Below are 26,891 nucleotides of genomic sequence, written 5' to 3' on the forward strand. Positions count from 1 at the left end.
CCTGAGATGACATAAAACGAACAAAAATAAAAAATTGTGTCAAAATTAACACTGTCTCTGATGCGACCCTTCCTTCCCTGTGCCTTCTCCCGCCTGCAGACTACTCATTCCACAATACGGCCGAGTGTCTGAGCCTGAATGAGATGGAGATGGTGGAGGATTACTGATGTGACGCAGCGCAGCAGCAATAGCTACCTGAGGCCTTCTGTCTTTTAATCAGACAAAATGACGAATGTGCACTGCTGGGGGAACCTGGGGGTGGGGACAGGGGTAGGGATTTTGGGAAGGGAGCAAGCCTTAGAGGTGTGGTGTGATCGGTCGGTTGCGGGTGCCCGTTCGGGGTGGCGCCCCCCGCCTCCGAGGCCTACTTTTCTCGTGGTTTTGATATAGTTAGGCTTCCTGCTGCACCAGTTGATCACTTGAGCTGGTGCAAAATGGGGAGGGTTCAAAGAAAGATGGGTATCCTCTGGCACTCAACATTTTAAGCACCTTATAATGAACTAATGCACTTTAATGAGATGGGATTTGAATTTTTTTTTTTGTGTATGTGTGCGTGTGTCTGTGTGTTTGTGCGCGCGCGTGCCCAGAATCAGTGCGCACACGCGGTATGTGTGAACACAGTCGATGTGCGTCGCAACTGGAAGTGTAGGAAAGGGGAAGTGTCGAGTGAGCTTTTCAAAGTCGGGACCTTTATGTTGAGCGCAAATCCTTTCTCTTGAAAGACAAACACTGTTGATATTTCTCTTGTTTCGCATTTTTTTACGTTTATATAAAAAAGTAAAGCTATTGAAAAACGGATCACAAAAAACTTGAAGACTTGCACTTGCCTAAAAAAATATTAAAAGATAAAAAAAAAAGGGGTTAGTCGTAGAAATGACTATTTTTGTGAATGTGTGTGTGAATGACTGACTTGTGATGATTGGTTCTTGTCAGTAATATACCAGTCTGCACAATGTCTTTTTTTTTTTTTTTTAGTTGCTACCAATATGTGTGTGACACACGAGGCCATTTGACTTTTTAAAACGTTTTATTTTGTACTTCCATGTTCGTGTGTGTGTGTGCTACATGTGGAGTTAGAGAGAGAAAGGGCAATTGCACAACACATCCTTTCTCTCACCCTTTCTCTTAACCCCATTTTGGCGATAATGAAACGCATACACTTGTAAAATGTCAGCTTTGCGCTCCTCACACGACGCTCGCCGCTTGTTTATCCCTCAGTTGCGTTCCAATGTGAGGCGAATCACAGGAGACAATGTTTGCGTTTTTTGTGTGTGTTCATTTACTGTTGATAGAAATGAGGCAAAACTACAGGTACTCATTTTGAATATATGTGCTTTTTTTGTGTATGAATGCACATTTGTGCCTATAACTTGGATCGGGTGCGTGGCCATTGAGACATTAGCTCTTTTTTGAGAGTGAGTGTGGCATGTCAGTGCTCAGCACAGTGTATGTCAAGCGTGTATGTTTTTTGTTTTTTTATACATAAATCTATATCGTAAATGTTTCTAGTTCAGTCGAGGGGTGATCCATCCAAAGGTTAGTGCGTTACTACTCCTGCGGTGTGATCACGTTGCCTTTTGTCAGCCCTCGAACTTGTGAATGAAAGGTGTCGAGTTTCTGACGCTTGAGGAAAAAAAATGATACAGCATCTTAATGTGCAGGTGCACACCACGGTGCATGTTATGTTAGCATTGTGTTACTTGTTTGTTGTTGCAATTTGATAATGACGAGTTTTCTTTTTTATGAGAAATATATAAATGAACATATACATTATATACAAAGTTTAAAAAGTATTTGGACTAAGATAATGAGCACTTGGGGCTGCTATTTTTTTTTTTCTTATTTTTTGTTTTGTTTTATTTCATTCTCGCCATGTGAAGTGTGTATTATTTCTTTATTAAGAAAATATTGAATGTATTCCAAAAAATGACAAGAAACCCGTGCTGATATTTTTTTCCTCCAGAAGATTTCAAAAATGGAAACAAGATACAAAAAAGCTTCAAAGATGTTTTTTCTATTTTTAGTAGACTATGGAAAAGGGGGGAGAACTGGGGATAGATACAGTTGAACACACTGCCTCTACAATCCTGGTCCACAAATGGTGACTAAGAATTAAAAGAAAGGACTATTTCTATTCCATAATGGATCTTTGGTTGTTTACAAACCACATGGATATCTGTGGGTGCATTTTTACTTCATTTTTTTTGGATCATGTTTTTTCATATTGTTTCCCATGTTAAGTGGGTGAGGTTTGCAAGTGCGCTTCTGCCATACGGACAATGAGTGCTGTTGGACACAAATCCTCCTAACTGGAGTTTTTTTGGGACTGCCGTGGATCCTGAAATGGGGAGCACAGTGGGGAAATCCCAGGATTAATCTTCATTGTTTTAGTTTTTTTTAGGGGTGGGGGGGTTGCTCGTGGAATAGAGTGCAAGTCGACACCAGTTGGAGGAGGTATTGAGAGGCGATAGGAGTCTTGGGCTCAGTCCTTACCAGCACTCACCCTGCCCTCACCAACTCACCTATGCACTTTTGTTCAATTCAAGCTGTGAGGTACCATTTTTTTGGGTGGGGGGCACAACAGGAGGAAATATATTTCCAAAATGAACCGAAAGACTGGAGTCCCCTGTACATAAGCATATTTTTATATCACTCATCGTAGTTGACGGAGAGAAAACATGCAAACAAATGAAGGAAAACTCATGTCGCGTGAATGTTTTGGAGAAAAACATTTGGAAAAGAAAAAAATAATTTCACTGAGACTTGAGCGGATGGGAAAGAAAAGAACGGAACCAAGCAGTTTCAGGACTATTGGCAAAATGGACATTTTTGTGGCCATAAGATAGTTTTCAAGGGCAGTGAATTTTTTTTGTTTAGTGTTTTGAGGCGGTGTCTGCTCAGCTGCCTTGAGAATGACAACGCAAAGACGAATCTTAGGTTCTGGTAAGGTGTACATGCTCGATCTAATAAGACTGTTCGCACAATGTACTCATGTCTTCTTCTTCTCCCAGGAGCTTGGCCGTGCTTGCTGCCCTCTGCAAAGAGGATCTAACCCACGGCCAAACGGACAACAATCCCTCAGCGTCCTCCGGACAGGATCCGACCTCTGCCACGCCGACTTCAGAAGCTGCGGGAGCGTGAAGTCCATCAAGATTTGACCTGCGACGCGATGTTGTCACCCACCTCGGCCTGGATGGTCCTGATGAGGTCTTAACCCAATGGAGCCAGTCTGGACAGCAAGGACAGCTGGGTTGGGTTCTAGTGGACGAGAAGCCACCATGAAGCCGTGGATTTGGATGGACTAAAGACTTGTACAAAAACTTTGACACTTGTTCATACACACACACTTAGCTACATGTCACATAGATTCCAAAGGGGTTGAAGAAACACTACATGTCACTGGGTCACACACTGCATCTCAATTAATGCAAGGCTTTGTAAATAATGGATACCTTTTTATGTTTTTGAAGTTACCTCCTTCGAGTCCGTTTTGCTTTAATCCTCCAGTTCAACATGCCTTAAAACTGTACAGTTGGGTCCTGAACGGCGAACGGATAAAATGGAATGATGTGCTAAAGTCGGACACCACTTTGTCTGAGATATGACAACAAAATCGCATTTGTGCGGTTTTTTTCAGAACAGAACGACAAGCTTTTCTTGACCTTGATATATGTATATATCTCCCTTTGTTTGGCTGCTGGTTGGTGTTTCTTGTTTCTTTGGTTTTGGTTTTCTTTTATTGAAGAGTGGGTTTGTAGCGATAATTGCAGACTGAATTAGGACTGGAGTCTGTCCTGTTTGGAGCTGAGCTGAAAAGGCCCAATAGCACACTTTTGTTTCCGCGCAACGCAAAATGTTAAACCTTGAAGCAAACGAGATAATTCCCGAATATCAATGAACATTCTGACAGTTCCCCAGAATTTGATGCCTGAATTGGATATTTGGTTTTCATCAATCATCCACATGGTGTTTTTACTGAAAACAGTGCTGCGAAATGCTATTACATCTGCCGTGTAGCTTAAGTTTGTGTCTGATTAAATAAATACACATTTGGAAATTCATTTGCTGCATTTCAAATAAACTTAAAACAAAGAAATGTGACCGCTTCAAATTTGATTCGGTTTTCTGTAGCCTCAATAAAAACACTGTTCCAAATAATCCTAATTGAACAAAATCTAATTTATTGACTTCCCCGAGAAGTAAAATGACGCATATAAAGGGTCAGCTCGGTTCCTTTCGCTTTAGTCTTCGATTTATTTTCATTTTTTAGAAAAATGTAACTGTACAAGCCGAACTGAAGAAAGCAACCGAAAGATATGTACATATTTTTTTTGTCTGAAGAAAAAAATAAATATTAACAGCAACAGTCCTTTTCGTTGTACTTGACTGAAATCACGTCCGGTGCTACAAACACAAAGTGAATCTCGCGATACTTGTGTAACACATGGCCGCCTACGATATTTGGGTCTTCTTTAGGATGGGAAAAATTGCGCTTTGGAAGTGAAAGACGCCTTCACATAACCAGTACGAATTGCCAAAACTTCACCTCGATCCGGGAAGGATGATTTAAACCACTGTTGGTGAAACTGAAGCTTGACCGAGAAAGCCACAACTCGGGTAGGTAACTGTTAGCATTAGCTAACGCTAACATAAGTTGCACTGCTAGTATTTACATAAACGTTACCATATACTAATGTTAATATAAGGGGTAATGTTACTATTTGCATAACTGTTAACATATACTCATGTCAACATAAGGTGCAATGTTGCTAATTACATAAATGTTAACTTATACTCATGTTAACAAGGTGCAATGTTGCTAATTACATAAATGTTAACATTTACTAATGTTAATATAAGGTGCAATGTTGCTATTTACATAAATGTCAACATTCATCCATCAATTTTCTACCGGGGTCGCGGGGGGCGCTGGCGCCTATCTCAGCTACAATCGGGCGGAAGGCAGGATACACCCTGGACAAGTCGCCACCTCATCGCAGGGCCAACACAGATAGACAACATTCACACTCACATTCACACACTAGGGCCAATTTAGTGTTGCCAATCAACCTATCCCCAGGTGCATGTCTTTGGAAGTGGGAGGAAGCCGGAGTACCCGGAGGGAACCCACGCATTCACGGGGAGAACATGCAAACTCCACACAGAAAGATCCCAAGCTTGGATTTGAACCCAGGACTGCAGGAACTTCGTATTGTGAGGCAGACGCACTAACCCCTCTGCCACTGTGAAGCCCCAAAAAATGTCAACATATAGTAATGTTAATATAAAGTGCAATGTTGCTATTTACATAAACGTTAACATATACTAATGTTAATATAAGGTGAAATTTTGCTATTTACATAAACGTTAACATATACTGTTAATATAAGGTGCAATGTTGCTATTTACATAAATGTTAACATTTACTAATGTTAATATCAGGTGCAATTTTGCTATTTACATAAATGTTAACATATACTAATGTTAATTCAAGGTGCAATGTTGCTATTTACATACACGTTAGCATGTTCTTATGTTAACATAAGGTGCAGTGTTGCTATTTGCATAAACGAGCGCCTATTTTGTTGTGCCCATGTACTATACTTTTAAGCATATTTGAAAGCTAACTGTGCGACACGTTATTTATATTTGTAGCACAACTAACATAGGGAACAGCGATTGAATGGCTACAGGTGGTGTTCCATAGCTGAATGTTAACAGCGTGCATTTGTTTTGTTTGTTGAATGAGTAAGTTGTCACATTCTAATAGGACACCCCTTGACCTTTTTTCCGCAGGGTGGATGCTGTGATGTCCTCGCCCGCCAGCCTATTCAGAAATCTACACTGCAGGAAGAAGCCCGACCCCAGCTATATATCGCTGACTACCCGCCACCTGGGGGCGCACGTCGTAGGCTACCCTGAGGAACAAAAACATGGCGGACCCTGGTGTCAACTTGGACGTCAGAGTGGTGGAAGCAAATAGCGAGGACCCTCAACAGGAAATAGTGCCAGAGAACGAAGGAACTATACCTCCCGCCAAACGTGCTCGGTTGTGCGACAAGACACAGGGGCAGGATTGGATCGACTCTCCTGTGATGCATGGAGATACACCAGGACAAGTAAACATAGAGCAGGATGACCAAAGTAAATGAGCATTTATATACTTCACGATATTACTTACTTAGCCTTAAATCAGGTCACATGCTTTGCGTCGCTCAATGGTTGAGAGACAACCATAAGGGGGCATACTAGCACGGTATCGTTTAAAAACGCCAAAGCTATTGCCCAATGTTGTCCATTGATGAGGGAATTGTGTTTTTGATCCGTTGTTTGAAATCATGTTCTTAAGGAGCTCCCCTCCATGCCGATGACGAAGTGACGGTGAAGGCTTCAAGTATGGACACTCAGGAGGAGCAGTGCCCTCAAAATGGCAACCGAGACAATGATGCTCCTTCAAAAGAAGAAGAGATGCCACCAGAAGAGAAGGATGAGGTGACTGAAATGACTGATGAGGTGTCTGAAGCCCAACAGTAAGTGGAGGAATTGTAATTATAATTTTATTAGTGTCTCTCTGATGGTGTTTCTTTGCCTATAGCCTTGCCTTCGACTTCTCTCAGACTCCCCAAGTGCTGACTAGCTCCTGGAGTGAATACTCCAACTTCCCGGAGAATTACCTCAAAGGCTGCAAATGGTAATAATGTTAATACCAGTAATATTATGTACTGTTTCAATTTCTGGGCTCGGGATCTTGCTGTGTTGAGTGTGCATGTTCTCCCCGTGACTGTGTGGGTTACAGTTACAAGTAAAAGTACCACTGATAGTCATACACACTACGTGTGGTGAAATTACCCTCTTCATTTGACCTATCCCCTTGTTCCACCCTCTGGGAGGTGAGGGGAGCAGTGAGCAGCAGCGGTGGCCGTGCTCGGGAATAATTTCAGTGATTTAACCCCCAATTCCAACCCTTGATGCTGAGGGCCAAGCAGGGAGGTAATTTGTCCCATTTTTTTGTGTTTGTTATGACTGGGCCAGGGTTTGAACTCACGACCTACCAATCTCAGGGCGGACACTCTAACCATAAGGCCACTGAGCCAGTTCCCTCTGGGTACTTCCTCCCACCTCCAAAGACATGCTGGGGATATGCTGTTTGTCATCACGAAATTGGCCCTAGTTTGTGAATGATTGTCTATTTGTGTTGGCAATGCGATGAGGTAGCGGCTTGTCCAAGGTGTACGATGCATCTGGGATAGGCTCCACTCCCCCCGCCACCCCAAAAGGAACAAGTGGTAGAAAATGGATGGGTGGCTGGATATTGTACTGTGTGTGTGTGTGTGTGTGTGTGTGTGTGTGTGTGTGTGTGTGTGTGTGTGTGTGTGTGTGTGTGTGTGTGTGTGTGTGTGTGTGAGCATATTACTAACAACATGTGGTAGAAAATGGATGGGTGGCTGGATATTGTACTGTGTGTGTGTATGTGTGTGTGTGTGTGTTTGTGAGCGTGCGTGTGTGAGCACATTACTAACAACATGCTGTTTACTGTGTTGCCTTCTTACTTAAGGGCTCCGGATGGTTCATGCATCCTGAGCAACAGTGCAGACAATGTGCTCCGTGTATACAACCTTCCTCCTGAGACTTACACCTACAACTGGGATGTGCTGGCTGAGATGGTGAGTGGTTTTTTTTTATAGCTTACTTAGAGTGTTTGATTAGTCCTCTAGAGGCTAGAATAAGCAGCTGCAAGTCAATAAATTAGAACCTTTTTGAAAGGTTAATTCATTTCAGTACTTCAATTGGAAAAGTAAAACGCTTTTGCTCCATAGATTCACTACACAAAAGAATATATTTCACATTACTTGATTATTTTGATGATTGAAGCTTATAGCTAAAACAAATCCTAAAGTCAGTATCTCAAACTGAAAATAAGGCAATTTGTATAATATTTTTGTGAAATTACAATAATATTCAATTTACATAAACATTGGTTCAGTAACAAATATTCAAAACACTTCTGAAAATCTAAAAATCCCCATTTGAAATGAATCCAAATCAAATGAATCAAAATAAATTCCATTGGTGCAAAACAACATAATTTCAACTTGTAACATCAATCAAGCAATCAATCAATTTTTATTTATAACGCCCTAAATCGCAAGTGTCTCAAAAGGGCTGCACAAGTCACAATGACATCCTCAGTTCGGATCCCACATCAGGGCAAGGAAAAACTCAACCCAGTGGGATGACAATGAGAAACCTTAAAGAGGACCGCAGATGTGGGTGACCCCTCCCCTCTAGGGGAGACTGGTGCAATGGACATCGAGTGGGTCTAGCATAATATTGTGAAAGTCCAGTCCATAAAGGATCTAACATAAAAGTGAGAGTCCAGTCCATAGTGGGGCCAGCAGGAGACCATCCCGAGCGGAGACAGGTCAAAAGCGCAGCAATGTCCCCAACTGATGCACAGGCGAGCGCTCATGACTTTTGAAAAGTAAGACAAAATTTTAGGTAAGAAATATTTGATCCAAAACAAAACAATAGAATGTAGTACAAACAACTACAGTAGTTTTATGAAGTAATGTAACACTAATGTACAACATTTACTTTTGTGAGTAGATTTCTACCGTATTTCTTCCCAGCTGCTTTTCCATATTGTTATGGATAAATGTCCACTGTCCATTCATCCATTTTCTACCACTTGACCCTTTTGGGGTCGCGGGGGGTGCTGCAGCCTATCTCAGCCGTTTCAATATTATTTTGGCTGATGTTAAACTCATTTTGAGCTGTTGGATTTTGATGATTTATTTCTTTAATTCAATAAATATCATCCACTTTGAGGTCTCAGTATTTTCCTTCAACTTACTTTTTTCCTTTCCCTGGTTGAAAAAAAAATGAAGTCGATCGAGGGTTGGCCCGCCAAAGCGTTTTAATTGGCCTGCAAAACATCACCAAAATAGGCTTGAAAAAACCATTAAAACTAGGGTTCATCATGTGTGCAGTACTCCCGTCACCCCAGATGGGGCAAAAAAAATGAAAATACATTCCAAAAATTTTACTTTTAACAAAAACTGGACAACAAGGTATGAATGTTCTACCCCTACAAAATGCTCGATTCATTGTTTTCTGCCGGACTTTTTTAAGAGACGAACATATTGATCCAGACAAGCCACAACAATGTAAGAAATCCCAACGTGTAAGCTTCATTACGAAACTTGGTCAAACATTTTTAAGTAGATATAATTTGTGCATTAATATAAGTGGTTAGTTTTGTATAGATATTGCTGACTTTGTGATGTCTTTTGTATTCATGGTTGTGTTTTTTTTTTTTTGGCTGAGAGTAACTGGGGAGAAAAGCTCATTTAATACATGTAGTGCTAAATTTGACCGTTGATACTTCACAATGTTTGGTATATTATTGTGCAATTGCAATATGTGTAAACATTTATATTTAATTATGTGAATATATTAACACTAACCTATTTGAAATATGTAAGATTCACAATGGACATTATTTATGTGAAATACTGTGACGGACTTCCAGCCATCCTCGTTTGGGTTGTGAGGACACCTGACACAAGACGCATCGTAACAGTTTTGACCTTGATTTATTATTTTAATAAATCTGCCTTCACTTGGCCCATTGGTCGCGTCATTTTTCAGCTCTTCCGGCTTGTCTGCTGCCACTGCACGCCTTTCGGCGTCCGGGGCTTGCGTTTGCTGCGGGGTGTGTCATTGCTCTCTTGGTGTGGCTTGTCACGCTTCTCGTCTGCTGGCCGTTGTTTCCTCCTCTGTGCTGCTGCCCGGCTCGTTCCTCCCTCGCCCTTTTTGTACTCTAGCAGCAGATTGACAGACTGTGAGCAGGTGTGTAGTATACGCACGTGGCTCAGATTGCCGCTGCAGTGTCGCTCCGCGTGTGTCACGCCTCTTCTCGCCGCCGCATGCCCCGCTTCCTGGCTTCCAGGTGGGCCCGCGCTGCTGCTTTCCGCCCGTTGTCGGCCCGTCGGCTGTGTCTCTCCACAAATACACATCGGAAGTTTTCTTTTGTAATGTTTATTTTTTTATGTTTGTATTTACAGTCTTAAAACCTCCTAAATAAAGGAAAAAGTGTAAGAACTAAAACTAAGAAATGAAAATAATTTAAAAGAAGGAACATCAATTCTTTAACAAAAACTAAAGTTTATTTTTCTTCATACTGTTAACTAGCTGCACACGCTGGAAACAAGGGCAGAATAATAAATTTATTGACAGTCCAGTGTGAAATCCACTGTGTTTACTTTGCAAGTACGCAAATGCAATCTCAAAGAAATATAACCAGCGCAGGCACTTTCTGACGAAACATCCACATTTATATGTCCGTCCCCTTGAGCTCTTGGGCTCTTGAAACTGGTGCCCTCTTCATTATGTAGTTGAATAGCTCTGCCCTAGATTGCCAAGATACCTGTGGCAGTCACTCTTTCTTTGTTAGAAACAAACGGCAACAAATCTTGCATCTATTTCTGGTGTTATTAGAGACTGTACTCGTGTTTAGAGACCCTTTACTTTTGTTGCTTTCTGTCCACGACATAAAGTTAGCTGCAGAGAGCCTGACTTCACACTTGCTTTGTGTTCCTGGGAGACTTTATCTCCCTGAAAGCTGCCAGTGTCATCTTAAATCAAAGCTCACTGTCCGCAGGTATATCTTGATTACATTATAGATGAACAGTGATTTTTTTTCAGAATTTTTTCAATCGTTCACAATCTTCATGAGAGACAAAAAGAAAACATTAAAAAAAAAATTTTTGGGGCATTGTAATTTCAAAAAATTGTCTCGTTCTTGGTGGCTGACAATGCAGCTAACGTGAGCAATCTATTATGCTTCTAAATCACTTTGAAAATGCATCCAAAAGCTGCCAACAATATTCTTTTACGTTCCATAATCTGTAAAATACCCAAGCTTTAGCGCCATTGTTTTTTTAAGGGCAAACATGGAGGAACTGTTTATTTACTGTAGTGTCAGAACACATTGTCTTGCAACGGCATGCTGCAGCACTAGCCATAAGCTAGTTACAGCATGAGGTAAACTAGCTAGGACAAGAAGTAAGTTAGCTTTTTTTTTTTTTATGTGTTTCCGAATCACCTATCCGTGTCAGTGCTACAGCTGGTCACGCACTTAATCGAGCCTGAAACGGTGTTAAAGTTAAGGAAAAAAAAGTACCAATGATTGTCACCCACACACTAAATGTGGTGAAATTAACCTCTGCATTTGACCTATCCCCTTGTTCACCCCCTGGGAAGTGAGGGGAGCAGTGAGCAGCAGCGGTTGCCACGCCCAGGAATCATTTTGGTAATTCAACCCCCAATTCCAACCCTTGATGCCGACTGCCAAGTAGGGAGGTAATGGATCCCAGTTTTTATAGTCTTCGGTATGACTTGGCCAGGGTTTGAACTCATGACCTACCAGTCTCAGGGAGGACACTAACCGCTGAGCAAAAGTAAGGAGAGACATACAGGACTGTCTCAGAAAATTAGAAGATTGTCGTTTATTTTCTGTAATGCAACTAAAAACATGAAAATGTCGTACATTCAGGATTCATTACACATCAACTGAAATATTGCAAGACTTTTATTATTTTAATGTTGCTGATTAAGGCATACATTTTAAGAAAACTCAAAAATCCTATCTCAAAAAATTTGAATATTTCCTCAAGATAAGTAAAAAAAAAGCTTTATAACAGCAAAACAAAATCACACATTTGAAAATGTCAATTAATGCACTCAGTACTTGGTTGAGAATCCTTTTGCACGGATTACTGCATCAATGCAGTGTGGCATGGAGGCAATCAGCCAGTGGCATTGCTGAGGTGTTATGGATGCCCAGGATGCTTCAACAGCGGCCTTTAACTCATTTGCATAATAATAATGGATTAGATTTATATCGCGCTTTTCTATTGTTGGATACTCAAAGCGCTCACAGAGAAGTGGGAACCCATTATTCATTCACACCTGGTGGTGGTAAGCTACATCTGTAGCCACAGCTGCCCTGGGGTAGACTGACGGAAGCGTGGCTGCCAGTTTGCGCCTACGGCTCCTCCGACCACCACCAATCATTCATTCATCATTCATTCACCGGTGTGAGCGCCACCGGGGGCAAGGGTTAAGTGTCCTGCCCAAGGACACAACGGCAGCGATGTGGATGTCAATAGGTGGGAAGCGAACCTGCAACCTTCAGGTTTCTGGCACAGCCGCTCCACCCACTACGCCATGCCGCCCCATTATTGGGTTTGGTGTCTTTCAGCTTCTTCTTCACAATACCCCACAAATTCTCTATGGGGTTCAGATCAGGGGAGTTGACAGGCCAATCGAGTACAGTAATGCCATGGTCAGTACACCAGGTACTGGTGGTTGTCGCAGTGTGAGAAGATGCCAGATTATGCTGGAAAATGAAATCATCATCTTCATATTTACAATTTACTTTCCCACCACTGCAGGCAAAAGACTGAAGCTTTCTTTCAGGTAGCTTCACCTGGAAACATCAGTTAACATTTTAACTTGGTGTTTACCCATAGCACCCTCTACTGACCAAACAAGATAATGAAAATTAAATCATACAATAAAAAACATGTTACAACTTTTGCTCCAACAGTACGAGTTCATGGTCGAATCAGCAAATGAACGGAACCTTTAATTACTCTTTTATTTTGAAGTGATTTCCTAAAATCTAATAGCTTTCTGGCAATTTTTTAATGTATAGAGATGCACCTACTATTGTGGCAATTGACTGTTCTCATAAATTCCCTCTATTTCTGAATTATTGTGCCAATAGTGTCACCAAGCTTGTTGCGGATGCTCCTGTAACCCATTCTCGTTTTGTGCAGGTCTACAATATTGTCCTTTGACAGCTTTTCTTTCTTTCCCATGGTGGTAGAGAGATTTGAGTGGAAAAGAGACTCTCTATGACAAGTGTCTTTTGTCCGCATTAAAATTTGCCATCAGGGTACTTTCCTAAATGGAAATGACTCGTTTACTGGTGTGTTTAGGTCAGAATGTGTCCTGGGTGGGTTCAAATATGTATTTACCTCAATCAAATACAAATACATTTTATAACCTTTTTTCTCAATTTAGTTTTTCCATTCTCTAAGCCAGGGGCCACCAACGCAGTGCCTGCGGGCACCAGGTAGCTCGTAAGGACCAGATGAGTAGCCGCTGGCCTGTTCTAAAAATACCAATAGCAGCACTTACCAGTGAGCTGCCTCTATTTTTTAAATGTTATTTATTTACTAGAAAGCTGGTCTCGCTTTGCTCTACATTTTTTATTCTAAGAAAGGCAAAACTCAAATAGAGTTTGAAAATCCAAGAAAATATGGTCTTCACTTGTTTAAATAAATTCATTTATTTTTTTTACTTGGCTTCTTATAACTTTCAGAAAGACAATTTTAGAGAAAAAATACAACCTTAAAAATGATTTTAGGATTTTTAAACAAGTATACCTTTTTACCTTTTAAATTCCTTCTTCTTTCCTGACAATTTAAATCAATGTTCAAGTATGTTTTTCTTTTTGTTATTGTAAAGAATAATAAATACATTTTAATTTAATTTTTCATTTTAACTTCTGTTTTTTCGACGAAGAATATTTGTGAAATATTTTTTTCAAACTTATTATGATTAAAATAAAAAAAAAATATTCGGGCAAATCTAGAAAATCTGTAGAATCAAATTTAAATCTCATTTCAAAGTCTTTATAATTTCTTTTAAAAATGTTGTTCTTGAAAATCTAGAAGAAATAATGATTTGTCCTTGTTAGAAATATAGCTTGGTCCAATTTGTTATATATTATAACAAAGTGCAGATTGGATTTTAACCATTTAAAATTTGTCATCAAAATTCTAAAATTAATCTTAATCAGGAAAAATTACTAATGATGTTCCATAAATTCTTTTTCAAATTTTTTCAACAGAAATACCCTTTTTTTTTAATATATATATTTATTTATTAAAGGTAAATTGAGCAAATTGGCTATTCCTGGCAATTTATTTAAGTATGTATCAAACTGGTACCCCTTCGCATTAATCAGTACCCAAGAAGTAGCTCTTGGTTTCAAAAAGTTTGGTGATCCCTGGTCTAAGCGTACCATAAAATGATAGACTGTTCATATCTTTCTGGTAAGTAAACCTTTCTGTAAATTGGAATGCGAATATCTACTCTTACCTTATTGGGCCTTTGGAATGTCTCTGGTGTCCTATCAGGCCATCGTTAATGTTGCAAGCTGTTGCAGCAGGAAACAAATTACTGTTGTTTACTGCTTTGTATTTATTTGACATTAGGATCCTCTAAATAGGCTAACCACAATATTAGGAACAGCTCTCAAACGTGCATTTCTGTTGTACAAAGCACAGTAAGATATTTGGTTGTCAAAGTGATATTTATTCTTTCATTAACAGAGTCCAGTGCTGAGGATGGCAGAAGGAGACACCATCTACGACTACTGCTGGTACCCCAAAATGAACTCGATGGACCCAGACTCCTGCTTGTGAGTGCTTTGTGTGGTTTTACCTCTCAAATGGTGAGACATAGTTGATGCGTTTGTGCGGAGAAAAGCTCTCAAATGGTGAGACACAGTTGATGCGTTTGTGCGGAGAAAAGCGGTTAGAGCTCATTAGGAACGTCAAAGTTTTAGCCTTTGTTTTGTCTGCCTAACTCTCCTACGGTGCTTTTTCAGCATGAGTCAGCCCGCAAATGGAGCTTTGTCTTTGTACTGAAAGAACTTTGTCGACCTTGCCGTGCTTAGACTTTTTCTTTTGTAAAGTTTTTATGACATCAGTGCATATGTAGCTGGGGGAAGGCTAAGGACATGTCTGTGAGCTCAGGTCAATTTGTCACGCACACACCACTTCCAAGACCTTCTTTAGTTACTGGACGTGGGGGTGAGTCTAGGGTTTGCTCACCCACCAAGATGGCACACAGACATATCTGTCTTAGAGATGAGGGAACTGAAAAGAAGCTGATAGGAGGTTGTCTTTATCTGCTGAGTTGTACGTACCAAGAGAGAGAAGCTCCTGCGAGGCTGCCCCAGTGGTCGCACATCTTTTAGTCCTTTTAACCTTCTTTTTTTAAATTCACAGTTGTGTACTTTTTCATCAGCTGGCTTTAGTTTGTTGCTGATACAGAGGGGATTCAAGCCTGTGTTACAGCTTTGCGATTTCGGGCCAGGTTGCGGGCATCGTTCCAGGCGAGCAATAGCAGTCCATCGATTTATAATTGGCCGCTTGCCAGCTCTGAAATAAAGCTGCAGTGGCGTGTCAGCTAATTTTACTCGCTCTCATTGAGCGGCATTTATGTTCAGCCATTTGTTTGGCACCCCACAATTAGAATTAAATAAGCGAGGTTGACTGTCTGGGGATTTAGAATGTTAGGTTCAGGTGGATGAGCACCTGGTCACGATGAATACATGAGTGTAAGCTTTTTGTATCAATGTATATGTTTTCGATAAATACACATTTTGTAATGCTCTAATATAACAAAGTCAAGTTAAGCAGCAACCAGGAAAGGACAATATAGTGACTATACTATAACTATTGTAAAACATCCACCGTTATACTACGATAAAATAATTAAAGGTGAAACAAGTTTGTAAATATTTTATGTCGTGTAACAATAACTGACAACTAAAAATTTGACATCCACAGTCTGGCCAGCAGTAGCCGTGACAACCCGGTCCACATTTGGGATGCTTTCTACGGGGAAGTGCGAGCCAGCTTCCGGCCCTACAACCACCTGGATGAGCTGACTGCCGCCCACTCGCTCTGCTTTTCCCCCGACGGCTCGCAGCTCTATTGCGGCTTTGACAAAACTGTCCGCGTCTTCTACACGGACCGACCAGGGCGAGTCTGCGAGGAGCGGCCCACCATAGGTCAGCCAACGCCCCTCATTTAAAAATAAAACTGTTTTATTTTTGTGGCCTTGGCATATGTCTAGCAATGTGTCTTTTTTTATGCAAAAATCCAGTGTTGCAGAAAAGGTTGTTAAAACAAACAATGAATTTGCAATTTTGCATACGGCATCTGCTTGGTGTCGTTTAAGGACTTTTAAGAAGGCGTTGGCGTGCTATGTTCAGGGGCAAAAGTGCCTTTAGAGTTAACAAGACGAATATGACGAGAATCATTTTGACAGCGTACCCTAAAACGGGCCAAGAAGAACCAACTTGTTTTGTTTTGTTTTTAGTTACGCACAACAAAAAGGGACATTTAAATGGTTTTGCATGCATATCACACAAAAAGAGGGTTTATGTTTTTCCCTCTAATGATGCGGAATCTCTTTGGTTACGGTCCGATTTTATTTTTTATGAAGTGAGCCACTGTCACTCTTATTTTTGGCTCCTTTGACTCATGATAATGATAATAAACCTCTGCTTTTCTGCCAAAACACATGCTAAAAGGCTCCTCATGGGCGGTTAGCGTAAGTCTAATTGGTAAATAGCAATAAAGCTTTGCCTGGTGTGTGAAATGTGACTTTCTCTCTGCAGTGAAGAAGCAGAGCGGCCAGAACGGCATCATCTCCTGCATCGCCTTCAGCCCCTGCCAGTCGCTTTATGCCTGTGGCTCGTACTCGCGCTGCACGGCCCTTTACTCGTGCCAAGACGGCACCATGCTGACTTTGCTGCCCGCCCACCACCATGGGGGGATAACCCACCTGCTCTTCTCGCCCGACGGCAACTATCTGTACACAGGCGGGCGCAAGGTACGTACACATGGCCAAATTCTGCAACATAATCAGGCTCACTGGCCTTTACCACATTTGTTATACTGTGGATTTACTGTAGTTTTTTGGTGGTGTTATTAATATTTGTATTGTCATGTAGCATATTAAAATTGTTGGAGTGAATCATACAAACTGAAATCCACACCAGAAACGTAAAACAAAGTAAATGGTCTAATTATATTTACATAAATTGCAAAAAGGTTTATGTTAATTAGAAGGAGGCAACAATTGGAGAGGATGTTACTTCACAAATGTCCATACATTTATACGCAATCAAAAGGGGGTGGCCTCTCATGTTTTTTTTTATTAGGACTGTCAAAGTTTACACTAAAATAACGCGTTAACTATAAATTTCAATGACGGCACACATTTTTTTAACGGGCGATTAATGCCCACGTGTCCTTTTTGACCCTAGGCCAGTGCCGTAGCGGGGGTAACTTGGATGTACATGTACTGTACTTTGTAGTGTTATTGTAAAGTTATTTTCTTTACTTTCATTTGTAGTTTAGTACCTTTTGGAAAAAACAATTGTGCTTTATTTTTAAAACATCATCTTTTATTTGTTTTTAACTTAATTTATAATAATAATAATAATAATAATAATAATAGATTGTATTGCCTCCACAGACCCCCGTCACATATTTTCCTGATGGAAAAAGAAAGGAATGCATGGAGTCAGGTTTTATTTTGTGCAATACCAAGAAAATGGCACTGTATTGTTGTAGTTTTGTGTTTTTATGTTAAAGAACTTTGCAAAAACAATTGCAAGAATGTTACTATAAAGGTAACTGGATATTGTTTTGATATATTTGATGATCAATCAATAAAGAGAAATAAATATGTTACATTTAAACAATACCAAAAATTGGTACCATTGAGTACCGGTATCGATTCCCAAGTACCAGGCATGATCATAACAATCCACATTTTGTGTTATTTATGCGTGAAACTGTTCTTTAAACATAGAAATGTAGCTCGTCCTCTGAATGCAAGTGATCCTAAAGCAGGAATATAAATTCTGTATTTCTACAAAATACAAAATCTGGCAAAACAAGAATACACAGTAAGCATTTTTTTTTATTGTCATTAAATCATGTTAGTCCATTTTTTAAAGTTTAAAATACATTTCATTAAAACATATTGATTGCCCGTTCGTAGTGTCAAAACTTGAAAATGATAGGTTTAGAGTACACTTAGTAATGATGGGAAATTATGTATATCTGCGATTAATTTTGAGTTAATGATGGACAATGCGATTATCGTGATTAAATATTTTAATCGTTTGATGGCCCTCTTTTTTATGTAATTTTCTATTCTTTTTATGTTGCATTTGTCCGTACATTGTATTTTGTTTGCTTTTTTTTTTCAAGTTTTTGTAGATTTTGTAGTTTGTATATATTTTTTTTCAACTTAATTTAGTTGATGAGCCGTTGACTGCAATAGTCCGTCGGCCTCTACAGCAAAACCCCTATGCGTTTTACACTGTATATAGCAAGTATGTTGTTCAACTTTAAAGGGGACCTATAGTTAATATTGTCCTTTTTTTACTTTTAATTAACGTTACATAGTTGAATACTTGTGTTAAACAATGCCATTGTTTTAAATCATAAGATTCATGCATTTTGTCGTGAGCTTGCACGCGGTCTTGGAGGCCTCTATTCACGTGGTTTTGCAGTCTGGCTACGTTGTGGCGTCACATTGTCGATGTGGACGTACTTATGTGGACATTAAGTCAAGCTCCTCTGCTTCAGACCATGAGGTAATATTTTCATCTAATCTTGGCATGCGCACAATGATGAAGACGTGCAACATGCAGTGACATATTTTTTTGGAAAAGCAACTTTTTTTTGCAGTGTCTGAATCAATTGAAGAGTGTACAGGTGTGCTTATAATGTGACCGAGTGAATCTGTATAAAGTTTATTTTCACCTTGTCTGGAAAAAGGATAGCGACGACGACTTCAAGATATATTTTGAAGAGTATACCTTTTCAGAAGATGAATTATAATACTTTTGGAGAGGGTAGGGTGTGGTTCCATTTGTAATCAGGGAACTCCTCCACAAACCTACAAACTTCACAAACAGACTCAAACAATGGGTTATAAAAGTGACTGGGGAGCATAATTTACACCAAGCCAAGCATATCCAATACATATTACCTTGACTACTGTTTTTCAACCACTGTGCCAGTGGGCCGTGAAATACAGTCTGGTGTGCTGTGGGAGATTATCTAATTTCACCTGTTTGGGTTAAAAATATTTTTTGCAAACCAGTACTTATATCCTGCAAATGATGTGTTGTTGTTGAGTGTCGGTGCTGTCTAGAGCTTGGCAGAGTAACTGTGTAATGCTCTTCCATATCAGTAGGTGGTAGCCGGTAGCTAATTGCTTTGTAGATGTCGTAAACAGCAGGAGGCAGCGTGCAGGTGAAAAAGTGTCTAATGCTTAAACCAAAAATAAACAAAATGTGAGTTCACCTAAGAAAAGGCATTGAAGGTTAGGGAAGGCTATGCACAACTAAACTAAAACTGAACAGGCTACAATGTAAACAAAAACAGAATGCTGGACGACAGCAAAGACTTACTGTGGAGCAAAGATGGCGTCCACAATGTGCATCCGAACCTGACATGACAATTAATAATATCCCCAAAAAGAAAGATAAAAACAACTGAAATATTCTTGATCGCTGAAACAAAGTAGATGCGGGAAATATCGCTCAAAGGAAGACATGAATCTGCTGCAGGAAAATACCAAAAAAAAGAGAAAAAGCCACCAAAATCGGAGCGCAAGACAAGAAGTAAAACAGTGCACACAGGAAAACAGCAAAAAACTGAAAATAAGTCACGGCGTGATGTGACTGGTCGTGACAGTACACCTACTTTGAGACAAGAGCTATTGTGATGCATGGTTGGTTATGGTTTAAATTCCATCCATCCGTCCATTTTCTACTGCTTGTCCCTTTCGGAAGTCATATCCAACAATTGCGACAACGATTTTTTACTGTCAAATGAATTTCATTTTTTAATGATCTCTGCTCTTGATGTGCATTTGGATTCTTTCAATGCAAAAAATGTGCCTTGGCTCAAAAAAGGTTGAAAAACACTGACCTAGAACTAGGGGTGTAACGGTACACAAAAATTTCGGTTCAGCATGTACCTCGGTTTAGAGGTCACGGTTCGGTTCATTTTCGGTGCAGTAAGAAAACAACAAAATATAAATTTTTTGGTCATTTATTTACCAAATTTGTAATCAATGGCTTGATCATTTTAACATTGGGAACACTATAATAATTCTGCCCACGTTAATCCACATTGAGCTGCCTCAAGTTGTTGCTTAGATGAAATAAAATGACACAACTTTTCTTCTACATATAAAAAGCGCAACATTAAACAGTTTCAAGTCAACTCATCATGCTTAATTTATTACAGCATTGGGGAATTCTGTAGTTGATTTTTACTATGTAAATTTTATATTTGTATCAACATGTGATAGCAGGGACTCTGCTATTCAAAACCAGGCTGCTACATTACTAACGATTTATGTAACTATAGCTGAAAAAGTAGTACAATAGCAATAGGAGAGACTATTCATCCCTGAACACCATGGAGTTCTTGTAGGATTTATGATGCACTTACATTATTGTACACTATCAGAGACAGAAACTCTACATTTAATATAATGTCCTTTTTTGCTGATTCAACACACCTCAATCAACACTGTCCGTAACACACACACACACACACACACACACACACACACACACACACACACACACACACACACACACACACACACACACACACACACACACACCGCAAAATGAGCTAACGTTAAGCTAAAAGCTTATTAGCCTTCACCCTAAACCAGGACTGCGAGTGAGCTGAGCTGCAGATTGTTTCTAGAGGATCAACAGGCTCATAGAAATGTTTAGAAAGTAGTTGACTTGTAAGTGTTTAGTATAGTTTGGGGAGAGTACGCTGCTCACATGCTAAACACCTATCTGCTCGATGCTGAAGCGCTGACGACATGCGCTCTGAATACGCACTGCTGATTGGCTTGTTACTGCTACGGTTGTGTGGGAGGGACAATGCAGGGTGCTGTGTACAAACAGAGACGAAGGCAGAACGGAGCAGAGCAGCTTGTTAAGACTTTAGAATAAGCAGCTACTTCATATGTTCTTGTGGAACTTGTTCACTACTCCTCCGCACCGAACCGGAACCATCGTACCGAAACAGTTCAATACAAATACACGTACCGTTACACCCCTACCTAGAACACAAGGAATTGATCATAGGTGCCATTTAGTTATAGTTTTGGAGTGCATGCTGAAGCGGAAGGGAAAACAAAAGGCCGTCTTTGACCATATGGTCATGCATGAACAACACAACAACAGAAGCAGAACCAATGTTAGTAATGTTGGTAAAAAACTATTTCAACATCAATATTGCCGATGAGTTTATTAAGTGCAACGCACATGATTGTTGACCATATTTGACAGCTGAGCAGCAACATTTTAAAGCGCCTGGAGAGCTACATGCACGCTGCCTGCTCACAATACTTCAAATGCAGCTACTGCCATCTTGTGTCACTGCTGTTAATCACAATCAGAAGTACTTTATTAATGTAAGTGTTTTTTCTTGAACTGGCACTAATCAGAGACCCGGCACGCAGAGACTTGGCAGGTAATTGAAGCATTACACCAATGTTACTCTGACAGGATCCAGAGATTCTGTGCTGGGACATTCGAGAGCCGGGTCAAGTGGTGTTCTCCCTCAAGCGGAACGTGGCGACCAATCAGCGTATTTACTTTGACCTCGATTCGTAAGTGTAAATTTCCCCACCTTGACTCCGCCCTTAAGCGCCTTCTGAGTACATTAAATGCCATCTCAGGTCGGGAAGGTACCTGCTGAGTGGGGACACAGAAGGCATTATATCAATGTGGGACACCAGCGTGACGCCGCCTAATGGCAGTGAGGAGCTACTCCAGCCTCAGCTCAGGTTCCAGGCCCATTGGGACTGCATCAACGGAGTCAGGTATTGCATCATCACAACAACAAAAGTACATTCAATCAATGTCCACACTCCTCTCGCCTCCTATCTAGCCTCCATCCCTTCATGCCGCTCCTCGCCACCTCCAGCGGTCAGCGGCAGTTCCCCTGGCCCAGTGAAAACGAGACTGACTCGTCCTCTGACGACGAGGGCCGCGACACTACCATCTCCGCCGCTACTTCACCACAGGCAAGCCGCCAAGACAACGGGCTGTGTCTGTGGTGGGCAGGGCCATGTGGCGCAGCCTCAGAGGAGCAGCGGGAGCAGAGTGTGACGGTAGCGGATGCCTAAGACGGGCAGAGGTCAGCTTTTTGTGCACAACAGCCCATGCCAATTACAAAGCGGGTAAACGTCCTTCAATAGGGATGCACATGATAACTTTTATGAAAAACAGATTATTTTTTTATTCAAGTTTTTTGTATGTATGTAAAATGCCAAACCTCTTTTTTGTTCTAAGCAGCACCTCATGTTAGTTATGTTAGAGTTTCAACACATTCTAAACCACAAGTGAACCTTCTTTATTTTTGTAAGGAAGTCCCGCTACCCTGAGAGGAACAAGTGGTAGTAAACGGTTGGATGGATGTAAGAAAATCACATACAGTATGTGTAAGCCCACAAAGTCTGTATCCACACGTACTGTACATGGCCAAGTTTTCTGTTTGTGCCCCAAATTTAGGAGTGTATCCATAAGTAAGCACACGCCCTGATTGGAAAGGCATTTTAGCTAATGAGAAGTCAGAGAAAGGTCCCTTTTTAAAGAGGCGTTTCACACATTGCCTGGCCTGCTAATGCAATAATCAAATAATAATTACAAACGGTGCACTTGCAGTATATCTGGTATCATGTGAATGTGGCCTAAAGTTAGATTTTTGACAAAGTATGAACTGTTTATCACAAAACAGCGCTGATGTTTTTAATATTTGCCAGAGGTAGTGCTGTGACAGCTCTCAAATGCATTTACAGTACATAAAAAAAAAGGCAAATCTCTTGACAAACTTGTGTCGCTCTTTATTGAAGACGTGTGTCCACCTTTGCTTGGTGAAAGCAGATGCCTGAGAGCCACATGGATGCAGGCAAAGGGACGAGGGGAGGGAGGGGTGCAATACCCATCTAGATGGAGAGCTGCACTTCTGTGGTGCCTGTTGCTTAGCGACCGTCTCCGCCTCAGAAGGGAATAGCAGGTACAAAGACAACAGGGAGAACAAAAAAATGAAGACAAAAGTGTAATAAAAGATCAACGACTGCTTGCTATGTTCTGTCCTTTCCAATGCCAAGTATTTTATTGCTCCTTTTTTTATAGAGGAAGTTCATTTTCGCCTTCACAATTTGCAACACATAAATTCTGCTCAGAATTCCCAAATTTCCTGTCTCAGTGACCTAGGGGTTCAATATGCATAATATTAGGCACAGAAGCACAATACATCCAAGACAGAGTTTTAAACAAAATCTAATAAATGTTAAAAGGACAGCTTTGCTTAATAGCTTGATATCTTAGCAAGTTTGTCTGTGACATGTTCATGTATTAAAAATAAATAAAATATACGCTTTTTTCTTGAATACCATATTTCCTTGAATTCTTGCCGGGGCACTAATTAATTTAAAACCTCTTCTCACTCCTTTGCTTACCAAAGGCATGCGGTAAAAGTAAGCATACGCTTATTATTTTAAAACCTCTTCTCACTCCGGCACTTACCAAAAGCATGCAGTAAAAAAATAAAAATTTGAGTGTGATGTAAGCTTGGACCTTCAAGCCTACTGAATAGCTCTTAATCTTCTTCCCTTTATGCGATTTCAAATTACCGGTATTGAAATCAGCCTCCTCCATTTTCAAAATGATGACAGGGAAAGTGTCTCTCGTGACGTCAAGAGTTTGACCAGGCGGTAACCCTAAGCACGCACTAATCATTTTGTGAAGCGAGTTTGACCCAGCAGTTATTCAAGGCAGGCGCATACTATATGCCCTGCGGCAATTCAAGGAAATACGGTATGTAAAAAAAAAAAAAGCTATTATTTAACTATGTAACATTTTTTTGCGTATATTATGTCTTAATGATAGTGGCCATTATTACAGTGGGTTCTATTCAACATGTCAATAATTAATTTGTTCCTAAGTTTAAACTTGATCAAGCTGCTTAATTACTGTAGAGACACACTCATGTAGATATATTCCTGTATGCTTGCATGGACATGTAAGGGTCTGGTCAGCTGGGTTATGCCCCATCTTACCGGTGACTCCATTGGTAAGCTGTATAAAAAATGGATGCCATGTTGAATCAGGAACTTACAAATATGGTACTTTTTTTTGTGTCATTCTAAAAGACCCATCCAATATCATTCTTCAGTGTCTGGCTGAGGCCTGAAGGTTTAATTAGTTCTGAGCCCACCAGGTCAAGGCTTGCATGGAATGGAAGGGATTGACCGCTATCTTGTATTTATTTCACTTGTCAACTGCAGCACCAATAGTGCAGGTCTCTTTCACACCAAGCTTCAAACTGATGGTTCAGTCCCGTACAAGTCTACCATCTTGTCCATGGGGTCCTTTGACAACTTTTTGTATGAAAGCCTTTGTATTGCATGCCAGGTAAATGTGTTGTTATAGTGGTTAGCATATTGTGGGTCTAAATAAATGTGTGTGTGTGTGTCAGAGTCTGCTACCGACACTGATGCAGTGACACACCAGTGTGTGATCTGCACATCACAAGTTGCAACAACTCCTCACCTTTCCTTCTGTAATACTCCCACATCCCTGTGCATGTGTGTGTGTGTGCGTTGGAGTACAGCAGCATCCTCATCACTGATAAATCTCAGCTGCACATCGTTATCCTTCAGCATCAGTCTGGCCCTGAGCTTCACCATACAACACCTAGCACATACACATGTGTAATGTATTCTACTGTGAGTTTCATTCCCATCATGTGTGTTTCCCTCTGACTCTTTTGTGATGCAGCATCCCTAGCTTGTTGTGCATGATAGTCACTCGGAGCCATCCCTGTTTTTTTTGTGTGTGTGTGTGTGTGAGGGGGGGGGGGGGGGGGTGCCATTGCAGCCACCAGGGAGGCAGAGGATGTAGTCATGGAGGAGAGTTGAAGGTCGGCCCACTAAGTGAGTCCGCCGCTGCAATGATGCTGCAGTTGTAAACATCACATAGTACACACTTGGAACAATATCAAACATTTGGAACAAAAAAACATGTTTGATCTAATTGTTGGAATTATAGCGTCTACATTTTTGGGTAATCATAAAATGGAAAAACACTGAAATACAAATATCCAAATCTCGGAAAAGAAAGTAAAGGACATTTTCTCTCCACAAATATTTTATATTTGTGGAAATATTTTATATTTCTCATCAAAAGGACACAAAAACCTTATTTATTTAGATGCATATTTTTGATTCATAAACGCCAATTAGCAGTGTTTTTTATTTTGCCATTTTTTGTTTTTTGATTTGCATGTGGCACCAGCGACCCCAAAAGCGGAGAAGCGGTAGGAAATGGATGGATGGATGTTGCTGCTTATATTTCTCTGCTACGATGTATGATTGTGGGACATGTCTTTTAATACATTCGTTTGCATCACTTCAGGATTTACTTTTTCTGTGTGTCGGCCAACTTCCTTTGGCGTGCAGTACTCTAGTCCAGCCACATGATGACAGTCGAGCCCCGGATTTGCCATATATCGCCGTGTTGATTCCCCCCCCCCAAGTGAATTCATCCTAAAGACCTTGCCGGACTTTTTCCATTACCTGCTCCTTATTAGTTTATTTTTCTTTTATGTTGTCCTTTTTGACCACATTACGATGAAACTGAAACACTTCCCAAAGAGTCCTACCAGGAATGAAAGTATTGGTAAGCACGACTTGTAATACTACGTAAATGCACAAGTGACGCTGGTGCTCTTCCACGACGGGTTTAAATGTTCTTCAGTCTTTTTTTCTTCCCCCCCGTTTTTATTTAAAGATAGACAATACAAAGATTTTATTACACTCCGTTTTTCTTTCCCTTTCCCCTCTCTAAAGTCTGATTGCATTGTGCCGCGTTCACGCTCTCTGCCTGCCAGTCAGGAAAAGGGGATTTGTCCTCCCCCCTCCTCGTGCTCCCTCTCTGGTTGCTTGTGGTGATCCAGTGGATCTTCCAGTGGATCTTCCAGTGTGCTGCGAGCCTCCGAGCAGGTCGGACCGGTCGGATTGTGTCGTGACCGGATCACACATTGGACCTACTCGCTTGTGTTTTTTTTTTGTAAACGATTTTATATCCCCAATCAAATCACTTTGCAAGTTCACCCCCCCCCCCCCCCCCCCCCTACCGGATCCTTGTGTATGCCAACTGATATCGACACCGACTCTTGGATCTACTGCTTTAATTCCCTACAAAATCCGCTGCAAATTGAGGATTTGTGGATTTTACAAAGCTGCCCCGAGTCAGACATTAAAAGGATTGTGCAGGACTAAAGTGGACATGTGGACTCCGCGTTGCATCCTCTAAAAACTGCCATATTATTATTAGTTTGGTGGCGTGTTGCATGAGGCGAGAAGGTAATGGGAGAGGGCGCACACACAAGAAGAGAGCGTTGTTTGCCTTGCAAGGACTCTCTGCTGGCTTCTTTTGACAACATCCACTGGAGTTCTATTTAAAGTCCTGGACCAGCACCTTTTTCCCTCTGCACCAGGATCACCGATGGCTCACTAGAGTGGAAGACATGGGATGTGGACCAAGATAGTCCAGCTTGGACACTGAGCGCCCATACTGTGTTTTTGCACCTGACCTCTGACCTCCGTCTTTTGGACCCCATCCTCAGCAGCGAGCTGTGGACCTGCAGCTTGGCGTCTTTTTGTCTTATTGCGTCCCGGTTCCGAAGTTGGCTCGACATGGCGTGTCCATGGAGTGGCAATGGACTGTGGGTACTGCTGGTGCTGATACTGGATTTACTGGGAACCACGGCCAGCAGCATGGAGCCCATCTACTGGAATTCACTCAACGAGAGGTAAGCGTCAAAAAAGTACATTCTTATAAATTGTGGAAAAAATTGTATTACCCCTTTTTGCCATAAATGATACGTGCAGCAATTGCATTAATAATAGTGTACTTTTACACCCTTCCCGCTTGAATTTCAACCACATCC

At 40.8% G+C, this 26,891-nt stretch overlaps 3 protein-coding genes across 6 annotated transcripts in view; all 3 read left to right on the forward strand.

Moving 5' to 3' along the window:
- LOC133560356 (GRB10-interacting GYF protein 1-like) overlaps positions 1 to 4,366 on the forward strand; it is a 28,275-nt gene extending 23,909 nt beyond the window's left edge. For all 4 annotated transcript variants that reach the window (XM_061912808.1, XM_061912810.1, XM_061912809.1 and 1 more), the window contains 2 exons: positions 100 to 2,943; positions 3,012 to 4,366. In XM_061912808.1, the coding sequence (XP_061768792.1) occupies positions 100 to 167 (68 nt within the window). In that variant the 3' untranslated portion in view covers positions 168 to 2,943; positions 3,012 to 4,366. The remainder of the gene's footprint in view (positions 1 to 99; positions 2,944 to 3,011) is intronic.
- A 57-nt stretch (positions 4,367 to 4,423) lies between these two features.
- LOC133560358 (telomerase Cajal body protein 1-like) lies at positions 4,424 to 22,766 on the forward strand. Its single transcript, XM_061912812.1, has 11 exons — positions 4,424 to 4,617; positions 5,797 to 6,144; positions 6,350 to 6,530; positions 6,596 to 6,691; positions 7,556 to 7,664; positions 14,409 to 14,497; positions 15,654 to 15,877; positions 16,490 to 16,704; positions 21,440 to 21,543; positions 21,613 to 21,756; positions 21,825 to 22,766. Exons 2-11 carry the CDS (start codon positions 5,934 to 5,936, stop codon positions 22,060 to 22,062), a joined length of 1,611 nt encoding a protein of 536 aa, XP_061768796.1. The 5' UTR covers positions 4,424 to 4,617; positions 5,797 to 5,933; the 3' UTR covers positions 22,063 to 22,766.
- Positions 22,767 to 25,771: 3,005 nt separating this feature from the next.
- The window catches only part of LOC133560359 (ephrin-B3-like), a 184,918-nt gene continuing 183,798 nt past the window's right edge, over positions 25,772 to 26,891 (forward strand). Inside the window, exon 1 of the mRNA XM_061912813.1 lies at positions 25,772 to 26,753. Coding sequence (XP_061768797.1) covers positions 26,638 to 26,753 — 116 coding nt within the window. The 5' untranslated portion in view covers positions 25,772 to 26,637. The remainder of the gene's footprint in view (positions 26,754 to 26,891) is intronic.

This window comes from Nerophis ophidion, linkage group LG10 (genome assembly GCF_033978795.1).
Source record: "Nerophis ophidion isolate RoL-2023_Sa linkage group LG10, RoL_Noph_v1.0, whole genome shotgun sequence".
Classification (NCBI taxonomy): Eukaryota; Metazoa; Chordata; class Actinopteri; order Syngnathiformes; family Syngnathidae; genus Nerophis; species Nerophis ophidion.